The sequence below is a fragment of the Alosa alosa genome, chromosome 18 (assembly GCF_017589495.1).
Source record: "Alosa alosa isolate M-15738 ecotype Scorff River chromosome 18, AALO_Geno_1.1, whole genome shotgun sequence".
Lineage (NCBI taxonomy): Eukaryota > Metazoa > Chordata > Actinopteri > Clupeiformes > Clupeidae > Alosa > Alosa alosa.
Window position 1 is genome coordinate 11866742 of NC_063206.1, and position 26041 is coordinate 11892782.

General features: G+C 44.0%; 2 protein-coding genes across 3 annotated transcripts in view; both read left to right on the forward strand.

Annotated features, from left to right (window-relative positions):
- Nucleotides 1–2090: 2090 nt before the first annotated feature.
- Nucleotides 2091–14874, forward strand: LOC125311339 (aftiphilin-like). Its single transcript, XM_048269275.1, has 8 exons — nucleotides 2091–2307; nucleotides 5604–5767; nucleotides 6637–6763; nucleotides 7108–7164; nucleotides 7457–7576; nucleotides 8921–8981; nucleotides 12314–12437; nucleotides 13643–14874. The coding sequence occupies exons 1-8, from the start codon at nucleotides 2221–2223 to the stop codon at nucleotides 13779–13781; spliced, it is 879 nt and encodes a 292-aa protein (XP_048125232.1). The 5' UTR covers nucleotides 2091–2220; the 3' UTR covers nucleotides 13782–14874.
- A 1438-nt stretch (nucleotides 14875–16312) lies between these two features.
- Nucleotides 16313–26041, forward strand: part of abch1 (ATP-binding cassette, sub-family H, member 1) — a 31806-nt gene continuing 22077 nt past the window's right edge. The window contains exons 1-6 of one of the 2 annotated variants that reach the window (XM_048269072.1): nucleotides 16313–16428; nucleotides 18006–18154; nucleotides 19459–19618; nucleotides 20072–20226; nucleotides 22082–22189; nucleotides 23619–23712. In XM_048269072.1, coding sequence (XP_048125029.1) covers nucleotides 16360–16428; nucleotides 18006–18154; nucleotides 19459–19618; nucleotides 20072–20226; nucleotides 22082–22189; nucleotides 23619–23712 — 735 coding nt within the window. In that variant the 5' untranslated portion in view covers nucleotides 16313–16359. Of the gene's footprint in view, nucleotides 16429–16808; nucleotides 16940–18005; nucleotides 18155–19458; nucleotides 19619–20071; nucleotides 20227–22081; nucleotides 22190–23618; nucleotides 23713–26041 lie in introns of those variants that run through there. The other variant, XM_048269073.1, reaches the window with a different exon arrangement.

Below are 26041 nucleotides of genomic sequence, written 5' to 3' on the forward strand. Positions count from 1 at the left end.
TTGAACCATCACAGTGTGCCTGTCGTGCGTCAGGAGTGTAGTCCGCTTATTGTCAGCAAAGCACATGGTGGGAGACGCTTTGTAATTACAAAATCTGTGACTTGGCTAGCTACCTTACAAAGTCAGTCAGATTTCCCCTGTGTGGTCACAATAGGAAAGAGTGAAGTGACTGTAATCTGATGGTGTTGACCAATCTCACCTATCAGTGTGTTTGTGGCAGTGCTTGATGTCTGCTTGTTAGACTTCCTGTTTTGCTGGAGTGCAGTGTCATGCTGATTGAACTCACTTCTGCTCGGGGTCATGTGACTTGTCATGCCACATTATGCATTCCTAATTCCATTAATGCATTCCTAATGCTAATATGACTGATGCTAATATGCTAAAAAGTGCAGACTAAAATGCAGTGATATTTCAGAATATCATAATGCATAAAAAGTCTTAAATGTCGTTATTGTGGTTTGAAAAGCTGAAGATTAGTTGAAGGGAATCCATGAATCCGTTAGCCTGGGTGTTCCCATGCTGCCTTGCGCGCGATTTGATTCACGCTGCTAAGGCAGCCTGGACAGACGCATTTGATAGACATCCGTGGCACCCAATAAACGGATCTGGGCATTTTTTTCAAATCTGAGAAAATTAACGTTTGGTTCCCAGACCACGTCTCATTGAGAAGTGGTGGCGCTAGCCAGGCTTTGAATCCGTGATAGATCACGTGAAACTAGCTCTGGCAAATATTGATGTTTTTTTTTCCTTTTCCTCCAGGTGTCTGTGCATGAGGCCCCCAGGTGTGGCTAGGGGACCATGGAGCCCGACGTCATGCGCCTCTACTCCTCCTCCCCCCCTCCAATGGACGAGGGGATGGAGGAAGAGGATGATGAGTTCGGGGACTTTGGGGGCTTCGGCGGCGCCCTGGCCTCCAGCTTCAGCCTCTCAGAGCTGGACACGCCCCTCACGGTCTTCAACCAAACGCAAGCCTCCGACACGCCACCCCCTGAATTCCCCATTGGCTCGACGGCTCCTGGTCCCTGTAAGGTCTCTGTGGTGGGCTCCAATCCCCTCAAGCAGCCAGCGGACACGGCCCAGGATGAGCCGGACCGGGACTCCACAAGATCCGAGGCGAGTGGGCCAAGTACCGAGACTGGCAGCCTCTACGTGAATGGAAATGTGGCTGTCACGGAGCCTTTAGCAAACGGTTTCCCAGAGACAGATGCACAGGACCCTCAGAAGACACCACCGCCTCTGCCTTGAGCTCCAGCTCTCCTTGTGTGCACCGTGGGTCAGAGGACATTGACCACAGAGACACTAGTCAGCACAAAGCATCCTCAGGAGAAGGGACCAGCTTACCCAATGGCTTCACCAAACTCCATACTCACACAAAGCAGGAACAAAGTAGTGATGCCCCAGCTACGGTGGCCCCAGAGGAACAAGAGACAATTTCCGTGGAGGAAGACTCAAAACCCAGAGACCAGGGGACATCAGTAGAACCACAAGGCCCACCGGGCTCAGGACTTCACACACAGGCCCAGTCAGGGGCTACTGAAATGCCGCCCAGCCCCAGTTGCATTAGTCAGGATGGAGAGGTTCTCCCAGAGGGACAGGACTCAGAGAGCAATGTCCATCCAGCAGACGAGGAACTCCTGACACCCTCGGGTCCAACACGGACTTCAGTGAGCGACGACTTTGCCTCCTTCTGCGAGGTCGTGTCCCCTAGCGACCTGGAGGAGTTCGGGGACTTTGGCGACTTCAATAGCACGGCTCCAACTTCCACCGAGGGGCCACCTCCGGCAAGCGTCCCCGAAGATGACGACTTTGCCGGCTTCGGGGAGGCAGGGGCGCACTCCACTCAGGGCTTCACCGACTTCAGTCAGACTGAGTCCGGCGCACAGGACGGAGGCTTTGCCAGCTTACCCACCCCTTTCCCTGCTCCCTCTGATGCTCCGCCAGAGGCCGGCGCAGGGCAGACACACCCCCAGGAAGCCCCAGAGGAGGACGCTGCGGCGGAAAGCCCTGCCCAGGGGGACAGTTCGGGGACCTCCCTGTCAGTGACAGCTTTGCAGATTTCCAATCTGTGCCTGTGGGCGGTGGTGGTGGTGGGATGGATGCCGGGGAGGAGTGGGCTGCCTTCGGGGAGCCTCCGGTGGATGACCAGGCAGGTGCAGCTGGAGATGGGGATGGCTGGGCGGCGCCGGGGAGGCCCAGACCGAGACCACCGACCTGTCTGAGATGGAGGAACCCCAGTGGCAGGACGGGGCAGCAGTCACAGTCCCCACCTTTGGCAGTCCACACACCAGCAGGAGGGAGAGTCTGACGGTAAGTGGTCACAGGCATATGTAGAAAAATATAGGGCCGCAACTAATGATTTTTATCATAGTTGATTTAATCTGTCGATTAAATCTTGATTTGTTGACATCCTCAAATGCATTGTTTTGTCCACTTGCCAAAATTGATAAACTCTGCAGCTGTGTACTTTCAAAATGTGTAAAGAAATGTGCAAGGAAAATAGTTTACATTTTTCCTGTTTAAGCTAACAGGATCCCTCATTTCCTGTTTAAGATAACAGGATCCCACATATCTTTGAAGTGTGTGTGTGTGTGTGTGTGTGTGTGTGTGTGTGAGTGTTCGTGTTCTTAGGAGAGGTGCTGTGTAAACAGGCCCTGTCTACCCATATCAAAGTGGTGGTAAACAGGACAAAGATATGCTATGACAGCAATGTCCTCTGCAAAGTTGCAACACACACACACACACACAAACTTTTAAGCACAAAGTGCCTACACCCCTTTTTCTCCCTTGAGCTCAATCACAAGCACACACCCGCACACTCTCTCTCAATCTCTCTCTCTCTCCCTCACACACACACACACACGGACTTACTGTGGAGTACTTACTTCATTCATGCTCCTCCTCTGCTGTCTGTGTTCATTAGGTTCTGTGTGTGAGTGATAATGGCAGCAGCATCCCTACTCAGGCCTACAGCTGCGCTGCACAGTGCAGAGCAGAGGATTGCGACGGGGGGTTAGGTTATCAGCCCCAACAGCTGGCCAAATGAGCAGTGCATGTGTCCGTAGTTTCCCTCCTGGTGTGCTTTTGAAAATGGTTTCATTTCAAGTCAGATATCAAATATCTTAAGTTCTGTACTCTACACTTGGAAGACTGGCCCATTATTAAACAGCACTCAAGGAAGGAAACACAGGCATGGTTGATGAACATTCTATTATTAGTGTCCAGTGTTTCCCACAGAATTGAATTCCATTTGTGGTGGTTGGTTTGCAGAATTAACTTGAATACAACAGTTTTTTAACAAATTAGCACAGCGTGGTTATGATGCTAACCAGATTTAAGCACAATTTAGTACAACCTGGAAAATCATTGTGTGGTGGTCAATGTTAATATTGTGGTGGGCCGCCACAAATAAGTCAATATATGGGAAACACTGGTGTCATTATTAGTGTTTAAACACATTTAGCGATCACAATAAGGATAGCTTCAGTCTGATTTAACGTCTTTGACTATTGGAACTTGAGTTTGACTAGCGTAGAAATCCCAACAGTGGAAAAAGGGAGAGTCTCTCACTCTTACTCAGTCAGTCACTCACTCCTACACATACTGGTATAAACCACAACTCCCCTACCATCATGTAAGCACTGCATCCAGCATCAATGCTCCTGTCTTGTTTAACTCTCTGTGTCTTGATATTGATATTGGGATCAGTGTATCTGATAGCTAGCTTACGTTCAGCAACAACTGCCTAATGTAAACAAAGACTTCCCAAAGTCTCCTACACTCCAGAGGACAGACGGATAGCAATGTCAGGCCACCTGTGTTTTCAGCTTGCTTACCTCCCAGCTCTGGGTTTTCACTAGTTCCCTTTCTGAAAAAGTCCACTGTACTGCTTGATAGAGCACTCAATGGAGCATGCTAAAACTCCATTAAGATAATGGGAGGGGAAGGTGTGTGTGTGTGTGTGTGTGTGTGTGTGTGTGTGTGTTGAAGAGGTCCTATCCAAATCTGGTGTTAAGGAGGCTCCATTTCTCTTCATCAAAAAACGTTTATTCAACTTTAATTGCAGGCAACTTGTGCTGATTGAGTGCATGGCAATCATGCTAATGGTATGCCATGCTAAAGTTCAAGATCACTTCACAGTTGCAGCACCCCCTTGTGGCCAGACTCCGTTGATACGCAGAAAGCCAGCAGACCACTAAGCTAGAAGTGGGATGTGTGTTCAGGATCATCCATTTTTTCAGTTAAAAGGCACATATCCAGTATCAGTTCTTTCTCCTTGTCTTGAAGAATTTATAATACTCCTGCTCTGTTGTGCCAGTAAAAGAGACGTATAAAGAAGGGCAGCACCATTGAGCTCGGTAGGAGGTTGGTCCATTTCCAGCGTTATGCTTTCACTGTCCAGTAGAGCATGTTCTGATCCAGATCTTCCCAGGGCTCATGTTAGGACAGGCAGGGGTCAAAGCAATGAGACTCTGTGTGTGTTTACTTTCAAAGCACCCTGTGTCAAAGATTATTAAGAACATGTTGATGAACCATTAACTGTCTATGACATGAACTGTCAATTGTATATTGCTATGCTTTGGTCTAGCTTGTTAGTTTGGTATGTTTGTTGTTGTTTAAGAATAAGACCCTGATTCTGAAAGTATGAAAGTGCAGTTCTTAGCTTCCTTGAGCTCTTGCAGAGTTTATAGTGTCAGTTGTTTCCCTCTTAGTGTGCCCTCTTAATGTGCTGTGGAAAATGGTTTCATTTCAAGTCAGATATCAAATATCTTGTTCTGTACTCTACAGGTTTTCTAAATAGCACCATCCCAGTTGTCAGGATGCCGTGTGTGTGTGTGTGTGTGTGTGTGTGTGTGTGTGTGTGTGTGTGTGTGTGTGTGTGTGTGCGCGCGCGCGCGCGCGCGCGCCTTCCACTCACATTCAGTCTGACTCACCATTAAAGTGCCTCCTCTCCACTCCCTCCATCTCTCTGTCTCAACCTCATCTCTTATCTGTCTCTCTCTTTCAGTTCAATTCAATTCAAGGTAGCTTTATTGGCATGACAAATATTCCTTTGCATTGCCAAAGCAGGACATCAAACAATACTATACAGAACATACAATAGATAAGACATTTATACATATAAACTGGTGTGTGTGTTTGTGTGTGTGTATCTCATGCGCTTGAGTATAGTGTTTTCTTTGTGTGGTCCTTGCAATGGTGAGGATAGGCGTGTGTGTGTATAGTGGTGGTGTCTAATCATTGTCCCTCGCTCTATGACATTCTCTCTCTCTCTCTCTCTCTCTCTCTCTCTCTCTCTCTCTCTCTCTCTCTCTCTCTCTCTCTCTCCCTCTCTCTCTCTCTCCTCTCGTTTCTATTCTCTCTCGCATTTTCTATTCTCTAAAAATAATAATAATAAAATATGTTTTCGTTATATAATAATCCTCTGGTTTATTTAATTCTCTCTCTATAATTAAAATATTCCTCCCTCTCTTCTATCAATAATACATCTCTCTCTCTCTCCTCTCTCTCTCCCTCTCTCTCTCTCTCTCTCTTCTATTCTCTCTCTCTCTCTCTCTCTCTCTCTCTCTCTCTCTTCTCTCTCTCTCTCTCTCTCTCTCTCTCAGGCATCTCTGAGCTCCAGAGTCCAGAGGCTGTTCCAGGCCAGTTTCCCCCACGTGGAGGCTCCTCAGGTCGGGGAGGAGATCCCATCACTCAAGGTCTTGCTGGTACCCCAGGAGCCTGAGCCCAGGCAGGAGCAGAAAAACCAGACCCCTTCCTTTTCTCATCGGTGAGCTGCATTCCCTGTTGCATGCCATTTCACTGGTTACCAAGCTATACCATGTGAAAGTTCTAATGACGCTTTTTGACAATGGCTCATAAAAAACCTAAATAGATGGTGCACAAATCGCAAAAGTAAATTCAACGGAAAGCATGGGAACACAGATGGTGTTGAGCTTACAGAATAGCAATATGCTCGTTAGTGCACAGTGTTCTGGGCTTCATGTAAAATAGGAGATTGGATTGCACAGTGATTACTGTGTGACATTTTCATCTTGTCCGTCTCAGCCATAGCTCTGGTAGGGTACTGGTGTGTGCTAGAGCAGCCGCTGGGTTGGAGCAGAGAGGGTTAAAGCGGAGTAATCAAGGATCTTTGGTTGGAGAGTGGGTGTAGGGGTCAGTGAGGACAGCCATAGCCTAGCTGGTCCAGTAGGGCTGAGGGCTCAGGGGGAGGCCACGGCTCACTGCCCTGATGAAGGCCTGATATTCTGGCTGCACTCCCCTCAGTCACGCAGGGCCGTGTGTGTGTGTGTGTGTGTGTGTGTGTGTGTGTGTGTGTGTGTGGTTTTAGAGGACATTCAGGGCTATAGCTCTGCAACTCTGGTCTGTAGACTGAAAGAACAGCATACTTACAAGCACGCAAATCCGAGGACCTCATCCATTTCTTCCAGCTGGTGCTTGCAAAACTTCTTTTCACTGAGGCAGCATGAAAGTTTTGCCAGTATGCAGAATTCGGTTGCTATATTTGTCTTTGCTCATGGAAGCCCTCAAGTGGGCTGAAAGTGCAGCGTCCCTCCCTGTCCTCATCCATAGCCCTTAACCTTAAGTCACCCCCCACCCCCAGCTCAGTGCACTCAGTCTGTCTCTCTGGTTTCCTAGGGAACCACAGGACATGTGGTGGCACCTGCAGGAGATCCACAGCGCCTTCAGCCTCAAGTTCTTATGGGGAGGTTCCCATAGCAACAAGCAGCTGCTCCGCTCCCTGGCCATGGACACCAGAAACATTGTGGGTCTGGCCGTCTCTCCTTGTCTGTTCGCGTGGCTGCGTCTGTGTCTGTGTCTGACTTTGTTTTACAAACAGTGTGTGTGTCTGTCTTGTCATCCTGTTTTCCGATCTTTTCCACATACAGTGTGTGTGTCTGTCTTGTCATCCTGTTTTCCGATCTTTTCCACATACAGTGTGTGTGTCTGTCTTGTCATCCTGTTGCTTTTGTATTTCACGTCTATTGGATATTAAGACCTAATGACATAGTATTGAGTTATTCATGTCAGTGTATTTCTCTGCATCCATTTAATCCATTTAAAATGGTCTCTAATAACTACTGACCACAGACTATGTTCCTGTCCTAGGTGTTTGCTGGCCAGAAGAAACAGCCAGTACTAGTGCCCACATATGCTGCCAGCTTGGTGAGTAGTTCTAGTCACCTGGTGCTATTGTAGCCTGAGAAAAGGAACCCATCCTAGATCCTAGTCAGAGAAAGCGGTCTTTCAGTGTGTATGACCAGACACACATATTTTGATTACCTTTCCATAAAACTTTGTCTTGGTCTATACATCTTTAATAGTATATCTAGGCATCTATCCACGCCATGTCTGGATGACATGTCATTTGTGTCTATCATCCATCTCTCTGTCTCTCTCTCTCTCTCTATCTATCTATCTATCTATCTATCTATCTATCTATCTCTCTCTCCATCAGGGAATGCTAGAGCCCACCAAAGATCCAGTGAACACCTCCTCAGCTGCTGGGCCAGTGGCTGCCTCAGCACAAGCACCTTCTGGAGCTCCAGACAGAGACGCCCCGTCCAAACCCACGCAGGTAGGCCCAGCCCCAGGCTTGGGGCGGCTCCCATCGTGCTTCACAGGTTAGAGTGACATGAACGTCAGTCTTTGAAGAGGCATTGAGGGATAGGTGTTATCCTGTGAGGCTATAAATATGGTTCTCTGTGGAAAAATGGGAAGCTGTCTTCTTATGGTACACGTTAGGTGCTAAAGAAGAACTCTTCAGTGTTGTTCCACCTTATATACAGTTCTGGTCAGAGTGTCACTGAGTTCGCCACACCAATTATGGGTTATGATAATTATTTCATCCTGATGATGAATCAGGATGAAATAACCGGTATGGTTATTATTATGATATGAATGATGATGAAAATACATCTAACTAACTAACCCAGAGCAACTACGTAACCCATAATCCAAAGCAGGTCTGAGACCCCCAGAGAATCTATAGTGTGAACTCACAATATGAATACAAAATGAACTGAGTCCTTCTGTTTTGCTCCACTTTCTGGTCCCCTTTTAGTGGACTGAGTTTGGTCCTTTTAAAAGGGACTATATGTGAAAACACCCTTAGTGTTTAGCTGTCTTGTGCCTTTTCTTCAGGACGAAGGCTTCCATGGACTTGGCTTTGATCTGTCTACCTTTGTGTCCTCAGTCCTTTGAGTCAGTAGTGGCTGCTTGCATAACCAGTTCACAATGAAAAACAGGATTTAGACATTTACAGTGGGGTGATTGTCCAAAGTGTGTAGCCATTGTACAACCCCAAATTATAAAAAGTTAGGATGTTGTGGAAAATGCAAATAAAAACAGGATGTGATAATATACAAATCTTGTAAACCCATATTTAGCTGCAAAAAGGAAATACAACATATGTAGACAACATATCAAATGTAAATGACAAATTTGTCTATTTCATAGAAAATATAAGTTAATTTTGAATTTGATACCAGCAACTTTTCAAAAAATGGGGCGACACAATCTTGGAAAGGTTGTGTAATGATAAAGATAACAGAAGGAGGAATATTTCACAGCTAATTAGGATAACATTAAAAATCGTGCTTCCTTGTGGTATGCATTCCCAGTTACAGAGATCATTATTCACTTCACATTACCGGGGATGATACAGTTGTTGCACATCCAGCTAAATTAGCTCCTCATTAAAATGCAATTAATGCCGGCTGATCAATTTTCACCTAATTAATTCAGTCTAAACAGCCCTCCTGTGCACAATCATTTTCTACTCGCCTGTCAATTTGATTACCATTCATGTTTATCTATTTCACAAACCCTCCTGTCTTAATTCCACCAGAGAACAGTATGTCATAATAAAGCTTTGCTGCTGTCACCTGCCTGATGTGGTGTTCCTCCTCCGTGTCCACAGGAGGTGCTGGCGAGCGTGCAGCCTGACTGGAGCAGCAGTGGCCTTAAACCCCCTGTGGATGGTACGTCTCTGCGCCGAGGCTCCTCCTGTAGGGCAGGAGCTAAGACAACCCGCCACGCCCGACAGAGCTCCTACTCCTGATGCACTTTTCAGTTTTTCCTCTCCCTTCCTGACTCTTCTCTCTTCTCTCTGAGACGCTACCTCTCAAATGCTCCTTTTTCTTTCTCCCTGGCTATCTATATGTCTGTCCGTCTATCTATCTGTCTCCTTGCACTGTCTTTCTCTTGCTGACTTTTACCCTTTATCTCCTGCTCTTCTCTTCTGAATCCCCTCCTCAATGAAGAGCCTTCAGGTTGTCATGGTCTTTGATCTCCTCTGCCTCTATGCCGCCACTGTGAAAACTCCAGGCTCTCTCTCCCCCCCATTCTTGCCTCCATCAGTCCCATTTCTGCTGCCCTGTAATGATCTATTTTTAACCGGTGGTGGACTGCTCTCACAGCGGAGCCAAGCCCAGAGACATGCTACCTCACTGGGCATTTATGCAAGTCGCACAGCACTGAGGCGGACTCCTCCCAACACGCTGATGAGTTAATCATACGTCAGATCTGCAGATTGAATCTGAACAAAAATCCAAAATGTGCTGGATCTATTTTGTTCTCCATGTCCTACAATGCAGCCTGTTTTTTGTTACAATACCTATGCCATGCTGTGTCAGTCAGTCTGGTCAACCAATGGTAGGCCTGAAAAGCCGGATATTGGCCACTGTGACCCCAGATCTTTAGCTACCCTGTCTGTTGAGCATGTCTTGTGAGCGTAGTCTTTAAGACTACAGCAGAGCTGGCTAGCTGCGTTTGTTTACATGCTCTGTAATCAGTGCCCTAGCAAGGTCCGTGACTGGAGAAAGCCATATAAGGTGATTTTGGGGGTGGGTCTGAACTGTGAGTTTCTATCTTCTATTTCTCTCTTTCTCTTTCTTTCTCTCTTAATCTATCTCTCCCGTAGAATTTCTTCTATGCCCTCTATTTAAACTGCACTTTTGCTGTTTCATTGCACTTCTGTCTGTACCTTCCCTAATGATTTGTTTATTTATTGTTCTGATTAAACAAGAACAGTGTCTACCAAAACTGCCTAGAGCTGTCACTGTGTGAAGTAGCTGTGGGTTTTTTCTCTCATCCCAATCTCATCTATGAAATTAAAGAAATCATTCCTTTTACGGTCCTCCTAAATATCTCTAACTACTACTTTAACTCATACCAACATTTTTCTTAATGATTCTTTTTAGAGACACAGTAGTAAAGCAACCTCTCTGTGCACTTTGCTCATAGACCCTTTGCCTATTTCTAAGGCTTTAGACATTTTGTTCTGCAATGCTTTTTTCCGTGTCTCTTTAAATACAGCGGCCCAGACTTCTCTGTCTGGTTCCCTCTTCCTCTCCTGTCGCCTCTGTCTGTGTCCCTGCGCCTGCATCGCTAGTAGTGTTGCTTCAGTGCCTCTTTTCCTGTGCTGCGCACTTCTCCTGATGGACACACGCTATGCTGACCCTGTATGCTAACCCCAGTGCCGTGTGTGTGTCTGTGTGTATGCGCTACACACAGCCTCCACTCCGCCTCGGCCTCGGCCTCTCCCTGTGTTTGAGCTCAACCTCGATTTCTTTGGGCCGGTGGAGGACAGTAGCTCAGGCAGCAGCACCCCTCCAGCAGGTCAGCTCGCGCACACACGCACACACGGACACACACACACACACACACACACCTTACCGCAGAAAATCCCGTTCTCTGACATCTCCTCACTCTCACATTCTTAGACAGATACCTTAAGTCAGCTCTGTGCCAGAGTTTCCCCCAAGCTTTTGTTTTAGCCAGAAATCTCCCATAATCCCATTAGCATTCCTAAAATCAGGGAGAAATAACCCTGGACTGCATGAATGAATGAATGAATGAATGAAGGAACATCACCTCAGTAAATTGACCAGATTACCTCGTCCCACCAGTAGCCTGAGGGTAATGTGTTGCAGCCTATTCTCTCCCCTCTGTCAGGCTAATGGCCAGTTGCCATGTCCAAGGCTCCACTCCCCTGTTACTGTTCTGGGCAGAAAGCAGGCATCAGGCCTCCAGGCTTGGACTAAAACTCTACTAAAACTCAACAGGCTAGACCTAATCTCCACAATTATTCCCAAATCGCCATAAAATTCCAACAGGCTAAACCTATTGTGAAACTGTGTTTAGACAACCCCTGTTGGCATTAGGCCTTAAAGGAAAACTCGGTTGTTTTTTCACCTAGATCTTCATTTCTCGAGGTCACCGAGTCGGTACGAAATAAAGCAAAAACATTTGGTGCTACGTAGCTCACGTTGCTGCAGCCAACAGTTACAGTGCTACACTCTGGGGGCATTTTTAAAATAATGTAACTCAGTGACCTTGAGAAACAGAGAGCTATGTGAAAAATTGCTGGAATTCTCCTTTAAGAACACCAATATTATTCCCCTTTGCATGCCTTAGCCCATTATGATTTAACAATAAAGAATAATACCCAATGCAGAAAATGGATACTTTATTTCACACTAAAAAGGGATAACACGAAAATATTTCAGTAAAACCTCTTCAAATTCAAAACCTTATTCATGCAGTATGGGGACTTTTGCAAGGGTTGCAATGGAAAAATGTAGTTTTCAGAAGAATCTCTGGCTTTGCTACCTCACTACAACAAACATACTTTCAAAGGGTATACATATGTTAGTTCAACAGTAACACTTCACACATCTGAGACTATCTGTATTTTTGTCTGCGTGGATTGTGTTTGCCGTGCTGCACTGTTTCAAATATCTGGCAAATCTGAACTCTTCATCTCAAAGTCTGTGTGAAGTGTTCTCACTCAGAATTACGCAACTGAAAGACTGAATAAGTGATATTGTATACTACGATCACAACAACCCACACTTAGCCATATAGTTGTAAGAGGTTCTGAGCGGGGTCCAAACGAATCTTTCCTCCTTTGCGAGCGCTCTGGTTCTCTGGGTTGCTTTCTTGCCTTCCTCTCTGGACGCTTCTCATGTTTAGTAAGTATTGCTGCTTTTCTTTCCATCCTTCATTTTAGAGCAAAAGAGGGCTTGTGTGTTTTTGGTTTGTTTGTTTGTTTGTTTGTTTGTTTGTTTGTTTGTTTGTTTTGCTGTTGTGTGTGGTTCATCTCTATCTTTTCAGTCAAAAAGCAAAAGTAAGCTTTTTGCAGTGAACGTGCATGCTAAGTTAAAGTGACACCTTCTGAAACTGTGTGTGTGTGTTTCTTTCTAACTTTGGATTTGTGTAAAGCAAAACAAAGTACATTTTAGTGTACTTTGCGATCATATCTGTGTTGATGTAAGTGTCTTCTCTCATCTATCTTTCTCTGTGAATTAAGGTGTGGATCCAGAGTTGTATGAACTGACCACAGCCACACTGGAGTCCAGCAACACTGGAAAAAATGTTGCTGACGCCTTCACACGCCTGATGTCAACTATAGATCAAAACAGCACATCCACCAGGTCAGAAAGCACTGCACCTGTTTAGATGTACAGGGGGGTATTCCAAGTACGTGGTTTAGTGACAAACATGGGTAAGTTAACTCAGAGTAAATGGTAAACCTCCTACAACAAGAGCCCTATGGCATTGTTTCGTTAGGAGAATTAAGCCATACAGCTCTTCTACTGAGTTAACTTACCCAGGTTTGTCACTAAACCACGTAATTGGAATACCCCCCAGGTGCATCTCATAGAATGTCATGGAAGTGACTATTGTCCTATTGCATAGACTGAGAGATTAAAGGCTCAGGAAACCATTGCTGGTGTTTTGACTTAATTAGCTGATCAGAGCTCATCTCAGGTCGACATATCTGTATCGTAAATTCTTTATTCTAATATTTTGAAATTCTGGATTTTTGATTTCCATGAGATGTAAACAGTAATCATCAAATTAGAATAATCAATATTAAAACAAAAAGGCTTGAAATATTTTACCATATGTGTAATGAATCTAGATTATATGAAAGTTTCACTTTTTTAAATAAATTACGGGGGGAAAAATAAACTTTATCATGATATTCTTATTTTTTGGGATGCACCTATACATTGTCAACACAGGCACCTTTTAAAGTATGGATGTTAATCAGATGGAGCTGGCGGTAATGTTGACATTTTCAGGCTATAGACTTACCATTAGTCATGGAAATATCCCAGAGATGGTCTGGTCTTTGACATTATTAAGAACTCCATTGTGTTGCTTTAAGTGAAAGATGTTTGGCACCTGTTGACTATAAGTATAAGTATATATACTCTTTTAGACTATTCAGGTTCATCCTTTACATGGTAAAACTGTGTGACACCAATGACTATGTAAGTTTTACTTGCAAAGCATTCGTTTCTCTCTCGCTCTGTGCCTCTCATACAAATAGCTGTGCTTCTCTGTCTCTCTCTCGTTCTTTTTCTGTCCCATACAGTGACTTATTTACAAAAGGGTCATTTTAAGAAGCAGTACTTGTCTGAGTTTGCCTGTTATGCTGGGATAGTTCTGTCAGTGTTTTTAACATTTTTGTCACATGATTGATGTGGCTTGAATGTGAGTAATGGGTTTGTGTCTAGGTCCGTTCTAGCAAAGACATTCATCCACATACAATATCCAAATGACTGATTGGATTTCTGTTTTTCTGCCATGCGTGCGTGTTTGTGTGTGTGTGTGTGTGTGTGTTGAGCAGGAGGCCCGTGAGGGATGAGAACCTGAGCGAGGAGGCGGCGCGTGTTCTCAGCGGCCTCCCCAACCTGTCCTTCATGCGGGCCAAAGTGCTCATGTTCCCCAGCATCCTGGCTCCACAGCCTCCGGACTCGCCCTCATGACCGCCCAGTCTGCCTCACACACAGTGACCTTTTTAGGTCACATGCTGGTTATGTCACTCTGTCTATGTCTGTCTTCTTCTTCTTCTTCTTCTTCTTCTTGTTTGTCTCCTTTCTCCTCTCTTTGTTTTGATTTTAGTATTGTATAATTGTTTCTCTTCTGTTCTTTTGACTTTGTCATTATAAAAGGTGTATTTATTATTAATATGTGCATTGGTTTCTCAACAGACATTAATGTAACAGATATCTAGTATAAAGCAATATCATAGCCAGTTTAGAAGGCCTTTTAAGCTGTCATTTATGTAACATGCACAAACATTCATTTACATAACTGACTGTACACAATGAATCCATAACTTTGTGTAATAAGGTTCACATGCTCCAGAGAGGTATCGGATATAATATAAGTATTCCAGGCAATGTTGTTGTTTTCATCCTCTCAGAGTTTCTATTTGTAGAAAGGCCATCATCTTTCCAAATCTGTTGCTTGGGGGAAAACATCAGAACTTAATCCAAAGCTTTTATTCATGTCATCAAAACAATTAAATATCAGCACGGAACATTTCCCATTATTTTTCACTGTTTTTCCTGTTGCATTCTCATTGATCTTTATTTTGGCATGCCTCTGGTTCTTCCTTTCGATAGAGCTACATGAATCCATCCATATATGTAACAAAAGGGAAAACAGACCAATATTCTCCTCTGGATTCTTTTTTGTACTTGTTTGTGAATTATTTTTTTTATTTTTATTTTTTCCATCTTTGTTTCCGATATTCTGTACGTTTGTTTCTCCCTAGTCGTATCACTGGATGTTTTAAGAGGGACTTATTGCACAATAATATAATGGATAAAATGGATGTAATCAGAGTTCATTGGTGCTTTAGAACCATGTGTTGTGAATTCAACTCCTTAGAAAAAAAAAACATAAGAAAGAAAGGAGAGAGAGAAAATCTTGCTTCGAGGGTCCATTGGAAAATGGTCCTATACTTGAAGAACCTATGAGAGGGTTTCACAACCTGTCTGTGATCTTTTTCCAGACCCAGTGTGTGAGATTTTATTTTTAGTATTTAACACATTAAACAGAAGCCTTAAATGACATGATTGTTGTGGAATATTCTTAATGACTTTAATTGAATACGTACTGTAAGGACAGTGAATGTCTCTCCTAAAGAGAATTGCAGAACCCAAAGGCCAAGTAGCAGCCCCTGGTCCCGACAGTGATCTTGTCATGGCTGGGTATTTGTGTCCTCTTTGCTCTTATGTCAAAATACCGTGTGTAAATAGCAGCAGGGTTTCAGTTTCAGAACACAGTACTTCTCCTTGAAAAGCTGGTATTTTGGGCAATTCCACGGAAAATGGACTTTTTGTCACATCCATAACGCCAGTGAAATCCCTTGGCATTTGTATGATGTGAATGATAACATTCATTTTTTGTGCATTTTTTTCTGATGTACATTCTTCAGCCAAAAATAGCAAATGCTCAAATTTCATGTAATCATTCACATCATACCATCACATTTTTATTGTCGTTATGGATGTTACAAAAAACGTAATTTTCCATGGAATTGCCCTATTGGTTGATGGAGACCTTTTCCACTCTTCTACTTTCTCATGTAGTGTTATCCCCTCTCTCACACTCTCTCTCTCCATTCGTATACATACCTTTCTTTAATGTACCCTTATAAGGGCCTGAAGCAGCCTGAGGTATGAATAAACTATTAGTGAGATGGCCTTTGTTGTGCAATCAACAAATGAAGTCTTGTGGGACAGCACAATTGGGAGTTGTGCAAGAGAAAGACAGTTATCACTTGTTTTACTTGTAGAACAGATTTCTAGTGGAAAAGTCTGGGAATTCCTTCATGAATCTGTTATTTTAATGTTAGAAATGTGAACAATAAACGAAAGGTTTATCACAGAGGGTTTAATATAGGATATTCTCCCCCTAAAATCAAACTCTGGACCCTAACTTAATCAGTGGGCAAATGCAAAGAATGAGTAAATTGAGTTCCTGTAGTCAAAGTTCTATGGATCAAGTTGCACGGTGCATTAAGCAGACCCATTCATGTTTGCACTTATTCATGCTGTTAAACTAGCTTATATATCTCTAGTGAGACTTAAGGTTTGTCCACTTTGTTGTCATTCAAATTAGGGCTCCATGTCTTAGTCATGGAGAGAGAAAGTGTATACTGTTAGCAGGAACACGTCTTTCACCCACCCTAACACTTAATACTGTAAACAAAGTAGAGAGATCAAATGATAGCGCTTTATGTCCCTACTCAAGTGGTTTAACAGAGCAGAATTGGAACAGATCAATCGACAGGTGGATGCAATGGGACTAGAATCAGGTCCTGCTGAAAATGCAAACCGTGTCAAAGCAAAATGAAAATGAGTTGCATTAACAATGGCAAAAACATGCTAAATGTTGAAAAACGACATCATTGAATTGACTGGTATATTGTTGTGGTTCATATTAAAAGGGGAGTCTCAGGGTGACTGGCACCGAATGTGTTAAAGACCGCGCATTTGCGTGAAGGATGCGGTTCCCACAGCCGCTCTCCCATCGATCCCTTATTCAAGCACCATGGCCGGGGATGGCACTGATGAAGAGGCGCGAAATTCACCCCACGAAAGCACGGCGATGCAGGAAAGGGTAAAACAATATCCTGGTCTTATTGCATATTATTGCATTATTACCTGTCCCTGTAACGGAATGCTTTATTTTGAGCCGTTTCAATGTCGTGATTTGCTGAGAGCGTAGCTAGGGGAAAGCTCTTAGTATTGAGGTAATCTGCTGTACCTACGAGCCTATGTGATCGAAAGACTATTCCAGCTGTCATAATCCTCGATTTAAATCACATTCGTGTTTACTTGACGGGCTGGTAGAGATTAAACGCTGGGAAGGGATTGGGCAGATACCAATGACGCATTGCTTTTGAAAACGAGAAATGGTGTCGCTGAGAACTGGAGGCCGGCCCGGCATTCATAAGGGCTGCGCATCTCGCTGCAGCTTCTGTGCTTCAAGGCGTTCGCAGCAGCTGCGTCTGCTTTCTCCCAGAGAAAGCACTATTAGAGAGAGGATTTAGCGCTGGCTTGGACAGCTGGACTGTTCTAAAAGCCATTTTTAATCACCGTAACTTTGGTGAGGAGCGCCGAGTTCACCGGTAAGACAGAGCCATATTTTCCTCTTTCACTGAAATGCCAAGCAGATAAGCGAGCCATTTACTGTTAGGTATGTTTGGATAGACTACTATGTCCTTTTCATAACGTTACACTAAGATAAGGTATGAGGACGTGTTAAGACAACTGCTCTAGAAATATGTAGATCTGCACATCTTGCATGTTGTGTAGGCCTATTGCTATTATTGTCGGGTTGTAAACGAAATCCAAACCAGTTTCTAGAGACTGTTAGATGATCACTGGAATGTTTATCGACCTAATAGTTCCTCTATTTCTTGTCGGCTAACAACACCATGAAATATCCGTCTATGAAATATGCAACAACAACAACAACAACAAAAACAGGTGAAATAAACCAACGCAAAAGGCAACTCTGTCCGTCTTTAGCCCGTCTGGACAGAGGAGGGAAACTTTTCTTATAATCATATTTTCGACTATCATAATTTCATCCTAAACTATGTTGCTTCTTACACGCAATGGAAGATTATTATGACAGAATTTTGACGGTTGTTATTATGTTATAATGTTAGGATGACATGATTTCACAATTCACACTTGCCATACTTGTTTTGAGCGCCAACGCCTGGGTATGAATACGGCTACAACTCTCATGAAAGCCCTGAGGGTAGATAGGCAGCACAAGATCCCGTGGCCACACACTACAGTAACTTACCACATCATCTTAGCTTTAATCCTCTTCTTGAAATTAAAGATTCAAGATTAAGTAATGTACTTTCAAAGGAATCTGGGAAAGCCTGACAAGACCAGGATAAAATATTATGGTCCATATGACCTAAATAAGCAACTGGCTGAAACTTATGGAACACCATACCAGATTCTTACAGGATCTGTAGCATGCGGATCATTGTTTTATTTCCATGTGTTTCAATCAGTGAAATATCTAACAGGTATTTTGAGCTCTCCATCTAGACACAGGAGGTGCAGGTGACCTTGGTGCATTGACTGAGCACTTCTCTCTGTCTCTCTCGCTCTCTCCATTCCCTCCCCTTCTGTTTCTCTCTCTTTCTCTCCCCCTCTCTGCCCTTCCAGTGTACAGAAGGAAATATGAGGAGCGATCTGGAGGCCCCTGCATCCCCGGGAATAGAAGGTGCCGCCATCAGGTGTAGGGATGTGTGTCGCTCGTATGGCAAACTGAAAGTCCTGAACAGTCTCAACCTGACTGTGCCTCAAGGACAGATGTGAGTGCAACCGATGTGTTTGTGTTTGTAGATCAGGTCCAGCTGTGCCTCTCTGCAGTGTTGTGACATGTTTGCAGTGGTGGGTTCTTATGGGGTGAGAGCGAGAGAGTGGTAACGCACTTGTTACACAGTACAGTACAGTAGTTTATACAACTTGAAAGACAATTCTTGAAGAGCGTGCTTGACACATAGATCCGTTTGTCTGATATTCCACTGATAGCATCTTAAGCATGGTGTTAGCTGACAACTTGACACAGATTTCTATAGGTAAAGGAAGGCTTTGAATCACTTCATTGGCATCACTTCATTGGCTTTTTGGTATATGATTTATTTACAATGTAATATAAATCTGTGAAAAAAACAGGCAAATGTACTGGTAAATTGTGTATATATTTATAGGCAGTTTCTTCCTTCCATTAATGGGAAGTGCCTTAAACTAACATGAGATATTCTCCAATAATAGAAATATTTGAATATTTCAATTCCTGTTATTTCAAGGAACCAAGTGAATCTAAAATGAAGCAAAATGTACACAAATTGTACTGCCACTTTAGTTGTGATCAATACTGAAAGTGTTCCCTGTTTGTCTGTCTAGTTAGAGGAATGTTAGCCTTCACTGAGTAGCTTATCTGTCTGTCATTAACTTCTCCATCTGCTCCCAGACCTGTTGAGGCCCAAACACTCCTGTCATCTTTCTGACCTGTCATCTGTCTGACATCTCCCACAATTTAATGCACACTTGCCATTCCCTGCCCACCACATTCCAAACCCATTGCTTGGTTTGTGTGGCAGGTTTCTCTTGTGTGCTAACACTGAGTGTAACCCTACATCCCCCTCGGTTTTAGAGTGCTTCTCTGTTGACGTAAAGGTGTGGAATAGCCACTGTGGTATACTCATAGTAGGTGGATGTCTGAATGGCTCTTTTCACAAAAGTTCAGTCAAAAAATGTTGAAAAAGGTTTCTGATTTTATCTCAATGTAAATTTGTACAGAGGCATATTTGGGATATCTGTGTTTGCTTCAAGATTAATTCATTGTTGGTTCTAATGTAGAGGCATGGAACTTGAGTCTTGTATGTGTATGTTATCATTCTGCCTGTTAAGATGGCTTACCCAAATTTGACCATATCTTTAGTTCAGGTGATATCTCTATCTCGCCTAGTTATTTGCGCTTCAGTGAACATACAAGGCAAGTCAGTGTTATGAAAGTTATTTGTAAGTTACTGATTCGGATCACCAGATTATCTTGCTCAATATGTGTCTTCCATCATTTCCTATGGCATCAATTTTTCCATCGTCCAAACAGCTATGGCCTCCTGGGACCCAGTGGTTGTGGGAAAACCACCCTGTTGAAATGTATTGTGGGAACCCTAAAGATCTCCCGGGGCAACATCACGGTCCTGGGCAAGCCCCCGGCGTTCCCTGGCCACGACGTCCCTGGCAGGATGGTTGGCTACATGCCCCAGGTGAGTCCAATCCAGCTGCCTCGGAAGTGGCCGACATCCCCACTTTACAGTGTGACATCCGATCAGCTCTGCCCTGTACAGTAATCAGATGGGCGCAGAGTGACATTACTAATGTAATCTGATTACCCCCGAGCGCTGTTCAAAGACGTAGCCCAAGCCCTGGTCACACAGGCGGAAGTTTGTTAAGTGATATGTTATCCCTCGGACCAATACGCTTGTCAGTATTGGTGCAGCTGAGGGAGAGGATAAGGACACCAGCACAGAGACATGAATAGAATCTGGCCACCCTGGCTGGTGCTAATACATGACATACAGCTCAGAACACAAATAGATATTTGATTTCTTAATCATTTACAAGATAGTATTACAGTACAAGGTTATGTAGAGTAGAGTAAATGTGTTATTGTAGCTACCAGTATGTAAAGTGCTATTTGTCTTCTTGACCGGCTTCAGGATATTGCCTTGTACAGTGAATTCACCATCAGCGACACTCTATGGTTTTTCGGCCGGATACATGGGCTCACTTCCAAAGAGACACAGGCCAGAATGGACTTCCTCATCGATTTCCTGGATCTGCCACAAAAGAACAGCCTTGTCAGAAATCTCAGGTACTCGTGTTCCACCTGCCTCAGTGTATCTGTATAAAAGTTGTTTTTGAAAGCCTGCGAAGGACTCCACCCCCCCCCCCCTCTATACGTGTAGGTTGGTATTGTTACATACATATTAAATGCTATGTTCATCTGCTGGGTCTTTTGGACATAGTGTGTTGCTGTAGGTCATGTTGTGCAGAGGGTGTTTGTGGGAAAGGGAGGCTGAGATGTCCGTATTGTCTGTGCTCATTTGTTTGTTTGCTTTCCTCTATTATTCACTGGTATTTATGGAATTACCCACGTTCAGCTTCTTCTGTACGAGGGAATTCAAAGGACAAAGTTTCTTTCATGCCTATGTTATGGTACAGTGTAAGAAGCGGTTATACCCCAAATAAAGCGTAGGAGAGCAGAAACTGTGAGTGTGACCCCTTTTGCTTGGTTAACTAATTGTGCTGTCACCACTTGCTTCATTAAAGCTAAAGCCAAAGCCTCAAAGGACATGGACATACTGGGCAACTGGGCACTTCTACACAATTCCATCCCTCTCTTCTCTCTCTCTTTCATTATCTCTCTCTCTCTCTTTACCACCCTGGCACCTCTCCAGGCGTCCAGGCCTTGTCCGAGGGGCCTCCCCATTCGCACGGGCACATGACTTGCGGTAGAATGTTCCATTTCTGAGCCTCAGGCAAAGTCCAGCGTGTCCTGAGCCAGATTAGTCTCGGCCAGTAGTGCCCTCACTATCGCTCAGCAGGACCACAGGTGGACTTACCCAATGCAGGAAGCCAAGCACCTATTCAACGGTCTTGTGTCTGCCATTTGGGTTTTTTTTATAGCTCATGCAGTACCATTGAATAAAAGGGTTTTCAGATAAGAGGCATCTCTGGTTCAGTACATGACAAAACATGGCAAAATGTCCAATCACTCACTTCTGCTTAGCTATTTCCCCATTGTTTGAAGTAGAGGAGAAAAGGTTCCATGCCATTTGAAATGAAGAAGTGTGCTCGGCAGCTGTTGCTCTTTTTCATTCATGTTCAGTTAGGTCTGTGATGTCAGTCACATGAGAGCTTGTTGAGCAATAAGTTATGGTGCTTCCTCCCTGTTTTGCTTCCCAAACAGGTTAATTTGTGTCATGTGCTACTTTACACCTGACATTCTTCCAAGCCAAAAACATAAACACTCTCTTACACATGTAATGAGTACACACACATGTTTTCTACTAATATACACATACTGTGCATGCATACATACATATATTCTTACATACATACATACATACATACACATACATAGCCGTTAGTGTATACAAGTAAATTTGTAGTTTAGTAGTAAGTTGACAGTCAAAATTGAATCATGTTCAATGTATTTTAGTGTCAGGGGGTGCACTTGCAAATGGGTAAAGAGTCTAGATCAGTGTCATTGTCTAGTTTTGATAGAAAACAAATCTGCCAATAGAAAAATATGTACGTTAAATGACTGAACTAGTGCCCATTCACCTATAGTTGCTCTGTTGTTTCTCAAGGACACATTCATGTAATCATCATACAATGACTCAGGTTTCTGAGGCATTTGTTTCTCAAAGAGGGAAAAACATCCCAGGCATGAAAACCCAGGCCGACCGTGGTACTGCCTGTTGTTTTTGAAGCAAGTGGTCAGGCTGGTTCTTTGGGAATCGTCCTGTCTCAGTTGCTCAACCAGTCACCCAAAGCAATTGGGGCTCACCAATTTTCCTTAGAGAAGACAGAGGTTTGCCTGTTTTTGAACCTGTGGCACTGCAGGACAAAAGTAGCATATTGGCAACTTAGCAGATGTGTTTTGTAAAGAACTGTGTTTTTGTTTTGTTTATTTACATGTTTGTTTGTTTTGTGTGTGTCAGTGGTGGGCAAAGGAGAAGAGTGTCTCTCGGAGCGGCGCTGCTGCAGAACCCCCGTCTGTTGATTCTGGACGAGCCCACAGTCGGGGTTGACCCAGTCCTGAGGGCAAAGTGAGCACCGTCTGTCTATACAACACACAACACAGCACACACACACACATGCACACATACACACACACATACACACACACACACACACACACACACACACACACACACACACACACACATGCACACACACACACACACACACATGCACACACACACACATGCACATACATAGTTCAAATGAAGCATTGAAGTGACAAATAGAGAGTGAGTTAGAGAGATGACGAGAGAGCGAGTGACTTAGTGAGTGAGTGAGAGAGAGAGAAACAGAAAGAGGGAGAGAGAGACAGCCGTCATTGACAGCCCTTTTAACTCGCACCCGAAGTCGTTGTGTTTTTGGAAGTTGAGCGTGCCTGCTTCAACACTTACTGTAAGAGAGAGACAGCCAAACATGCACTCACTCACACATAAGCACACTTTGACATTTTTTCACCTGCCTCTGGCTGTTCCTGAACTACCAGTCCCTTTCCTCTCCTCTACCCTCCTCTCCTCTACCTCCTCTCCTCCCTCCTCTCCTCCCTCCTCTTCTCCTCCACCCTCCTCTCCTCCTCTCCTCCCTCCTCTCTTCCTCTCCTCCTCTCCTCTCTTCCTCTCCTCCGCCCTCCTCTCCTCTGCCCTCCCTCCTCTCCTCCTCCCTCTCCTCCTCCCTCCTCCTCTCCTCCTCTCCTCCTCTCCTCCTCCTCCTCCCTCTCCTCCTCCTCTCCTCCCTCCTCCTCCCCTCCTCCCCTCTCCTCCTCTCCTCTGCCCTCCTCTCCTCCTCTCCTCCTCCCTCTTCTCCTCCTCTCCTCTCCTCTCCTCCGCCCTCCTCTCCTCTGCCCTCCTCTCCTCTGACCTCAGCTCTTCACAGCTCTCTCCTCCTCCAGCCCTGCCCTGAACTCCGCTGGGTCTGTGTGCCTGCCTGGCTGCCTGCCTGTATTGACTCACACTCCACCCCAGCACACTCCACACTGCATCGCCTTCTTGATGAGCTTTTTATATTGGGACATTTTCACTTTTAGGAGCAACTATCCTGCCACAGGCTGACAGCTTGACATCTCCACCTGCTTTCATTGTTTAGCTTTTCCTGCAGAATTGGTGATTTTTTTTAGTAAATGCACATTTTTTTAATAAATGCACAAGACCCACATTCTGAGCTTACTTTGCAGTAATACTGACAAGAGTGTCTGAATCAGCAGGAACTCTTCTGTCAGATGGAAAGTTCACTGTCACTCCACTGTGGACCCCACCAAAGGTTAGGCCTATGGCAGTAAGCCAGCTGGCTTTCTTGACTCATCTTGTTACAAGAGACCGTCCAAAACAACAACTGTTCTGCCCAATTGCCCAATCCATGTTGGTTGGTTGGTCTAAATTGTCTCTCTCTCTCTCTCTCTTTCTCTCTCTCTATCTCTCTCTCTGTCTCTCTCTATCTCTCTCTATCTCTCTCTCTCTCCAGGATTTGGCAGCATCTTGTAGACATCGTAAGGGGAGGGCAGGTGTCGGTCATTATAACCACGCATTACATTGAGGAGGCCAGACAAGCCACCACTGTAAGTCTCACGTTGCCTGTCAAATTATGTCCATTTCTCAGTGATTAGTCAAAGACAGCTTAACACAGGACTGGCCTGAGGACAGCTATCATCCCCTTTTTTGGTATAATGTGAGAAGTGGGGGAAGGGCCATGTGTTTTGCTTCTCAAAAACAGACCAGACATGACCGGGCAGGTTCCCCTCAGGTGCGTGACTATGAGTCACTAAGATGTATAGGTCAGGTGGATCTTTTAGCTTTGATAGAAAGTGAGCGAGGACAATGAGAATGAATTAATGAATCGCGTGTGTGTGTGTGAGTTTGTGTGTGTGTTTGAGTTAATGTGTTGAAGTTTAAAGTGGTGATGAGCATGCTTTGAGTCTTAAAAAGCGCTATATAAATGCAATGTGTTGTTGTTTAATGCAGTGTTCTCAAACTCCCAGACCACCAGACAGTTTCTTGCAGTCCCTTGGTTGATTATAATTGTAAGGAGATTTGGCCCACATATGTCTATGAATTTTGCATTTTCATTGGCTGTGTTGACAGAAACATGGGCAGTTTCAAGTAAGTTTCAAAGTAGACAACGTGACTCATTCTTCTTCATTAAATAATGATGCAACAACCTCTCTGTTTTACGACAGAAGTCTAAAGCACCATACCATCAAACAATGCAAATGAGTAGTCTATGAGAAGGAGAGAAAAGCAGCATAACTTCAGAGACACATCTTTCAGTAGAACTAACAGCCAGACAAGACAGTGATGCAGTCGTAAAGCTAGTTACAAGCGAAGCAAGAAGCAAGGGAATTTGATGAAGAACCGTTTCTGAATGACTGAAAGTTAACTTATGCACTTGTGCCGCACTGTGCAGATATCATATGCCCAGAGATGGGATGTTATTTAGAAAGTAAACGTCAGTCTCTCATAAAAAAAATTATGAGAAGGGGTTCCCAAACTTTTCAGCCCGCGACCCCCAAATTAACGGTGCCAGTGACTTGCAACCCCCACTATCCCCGGAGGTGGTAGTAATCTTTTGTTACAATTATGGCTAAAATATGCTATTTCTAATAGTTTAAAAAATATATATACAGTATTTCTGAAAATCATCTCGTGACCCCAACTTTGGGAACCACTGCCCTAAAGCAAGACTTGCTAGTATCAATTCACTTGATAAAAGCACGGACGTATGTTAAATAATGCACAACTAGCTGCTTTCGTGGGTTTTCTTAAAATGTTTGTAGGTCAAGCTCATTTTCAGCTTCCTAAAGCAGCATGCTGATAGCCACTACTCTGGTGGTTTGATTATTTCTTCTGATTAGTTTAAAGTCTAAACCCACTGTTACAGAGTCGGTATCCCCAGATTAGTACTAATCACTTTTACTGGGCGGCTGAGCCTGGTGCCAAATGAACTTTTGTTGGTTGTTTCATAACACGTGGCTAAAATACTCTTTTTACTGAATCACTGTACTGTGCTGAGACTGTGTCTGTAGTTGCTTTAGTCTGGTGCAGATGTAGACTGACAAGCTTCATAGCTTCAAGCTTCATACCCCATTTTTTTCTCATGGTGTCTCAGCAATAATTTCTGAGTCGGTACCTGCAGACTGGCGATCTTGTGACTCCTGTGACATTGCCTTGACTGAAACGGCCCAGGTCCTCAGAGTGTGTTTTCCCAGTGACTTGATGACAGTGTAATTTGTACAGTACAGTACAAATGTATATGTGTCTGGAAAAACGGTCTGCAACATCAGGTTGGAACACACCAAGAAGCGAGATGTCTGTCAAAAGCATGCCCTGATCTGAAGTATTTACCCCCATGGATATTTCCACTTTCATAAATGGAATCTTGATTAATTTAATTTGGCCTTTTTTACAATCATTTACAAAAATCTTTCTTTAATATCAAACTAAAAGCACATTTCTACAAAGTAATGTTAATTAATTAAAAATATATAATGCAAAATAAGCGATTGCATAAATATTAACCCCCAGCCTTTAGTAGATGCACCTTTGGTTGCAATTAAAGCATGGGGCCTGCTTGGATAGGTCTCCGTAAAGCTTGCACAGCTTGATACTGCAATTTCGCTCCATTTTTCTTTGCAAAACTGGTCAAGCTCTGTCAGGTTGGAAGCGGATCGGGTGTAAACATCCCTTTTCAAGTCCAACCACAGATCTTCTATAGGTTTGAGATCTGGGCTTTGACTTGGCCTCTCCAGAACATTCACCTTGTTGTCTTTAAACCTTTTCAGTATAGTTTTCACTGTATGCTTCAGCTCAAGTCGAAGTTCTCTTGCAGACTGAATCAGATTGTCCTCCAGGATTTCCATATATTTTGCTGAATTAATTTTACGTTTGACC

What these genes read in the sequence shown, in the direction of transcription:
- LOC125311339 (XM_048269275.1), top strand. Translation starts at nt 2,221, where the DNA reads ATGGAGGAACCCCAGTGGCAGGACGGGGCAGCAGTCACAGTCCCCACC. An exon ending in ACCCCTTCCTTTTCTCATCG is followed by an intron (nt 5,768 to 6,636) that starts GTGAGCTGCATT and finishes CTGGTTTCCTAG; the next exon opens with GGAACCACAGGACATGTGGT. An exon ending in CCACATATGCTGCCAGCTTG is followed by an intron (nt 7,165 to 7,456) that starts GTGAGTAGTTCT and finishes TCTCTCCATCAG; the next exon opens with GGAATGCTAGAGCCCACCAA.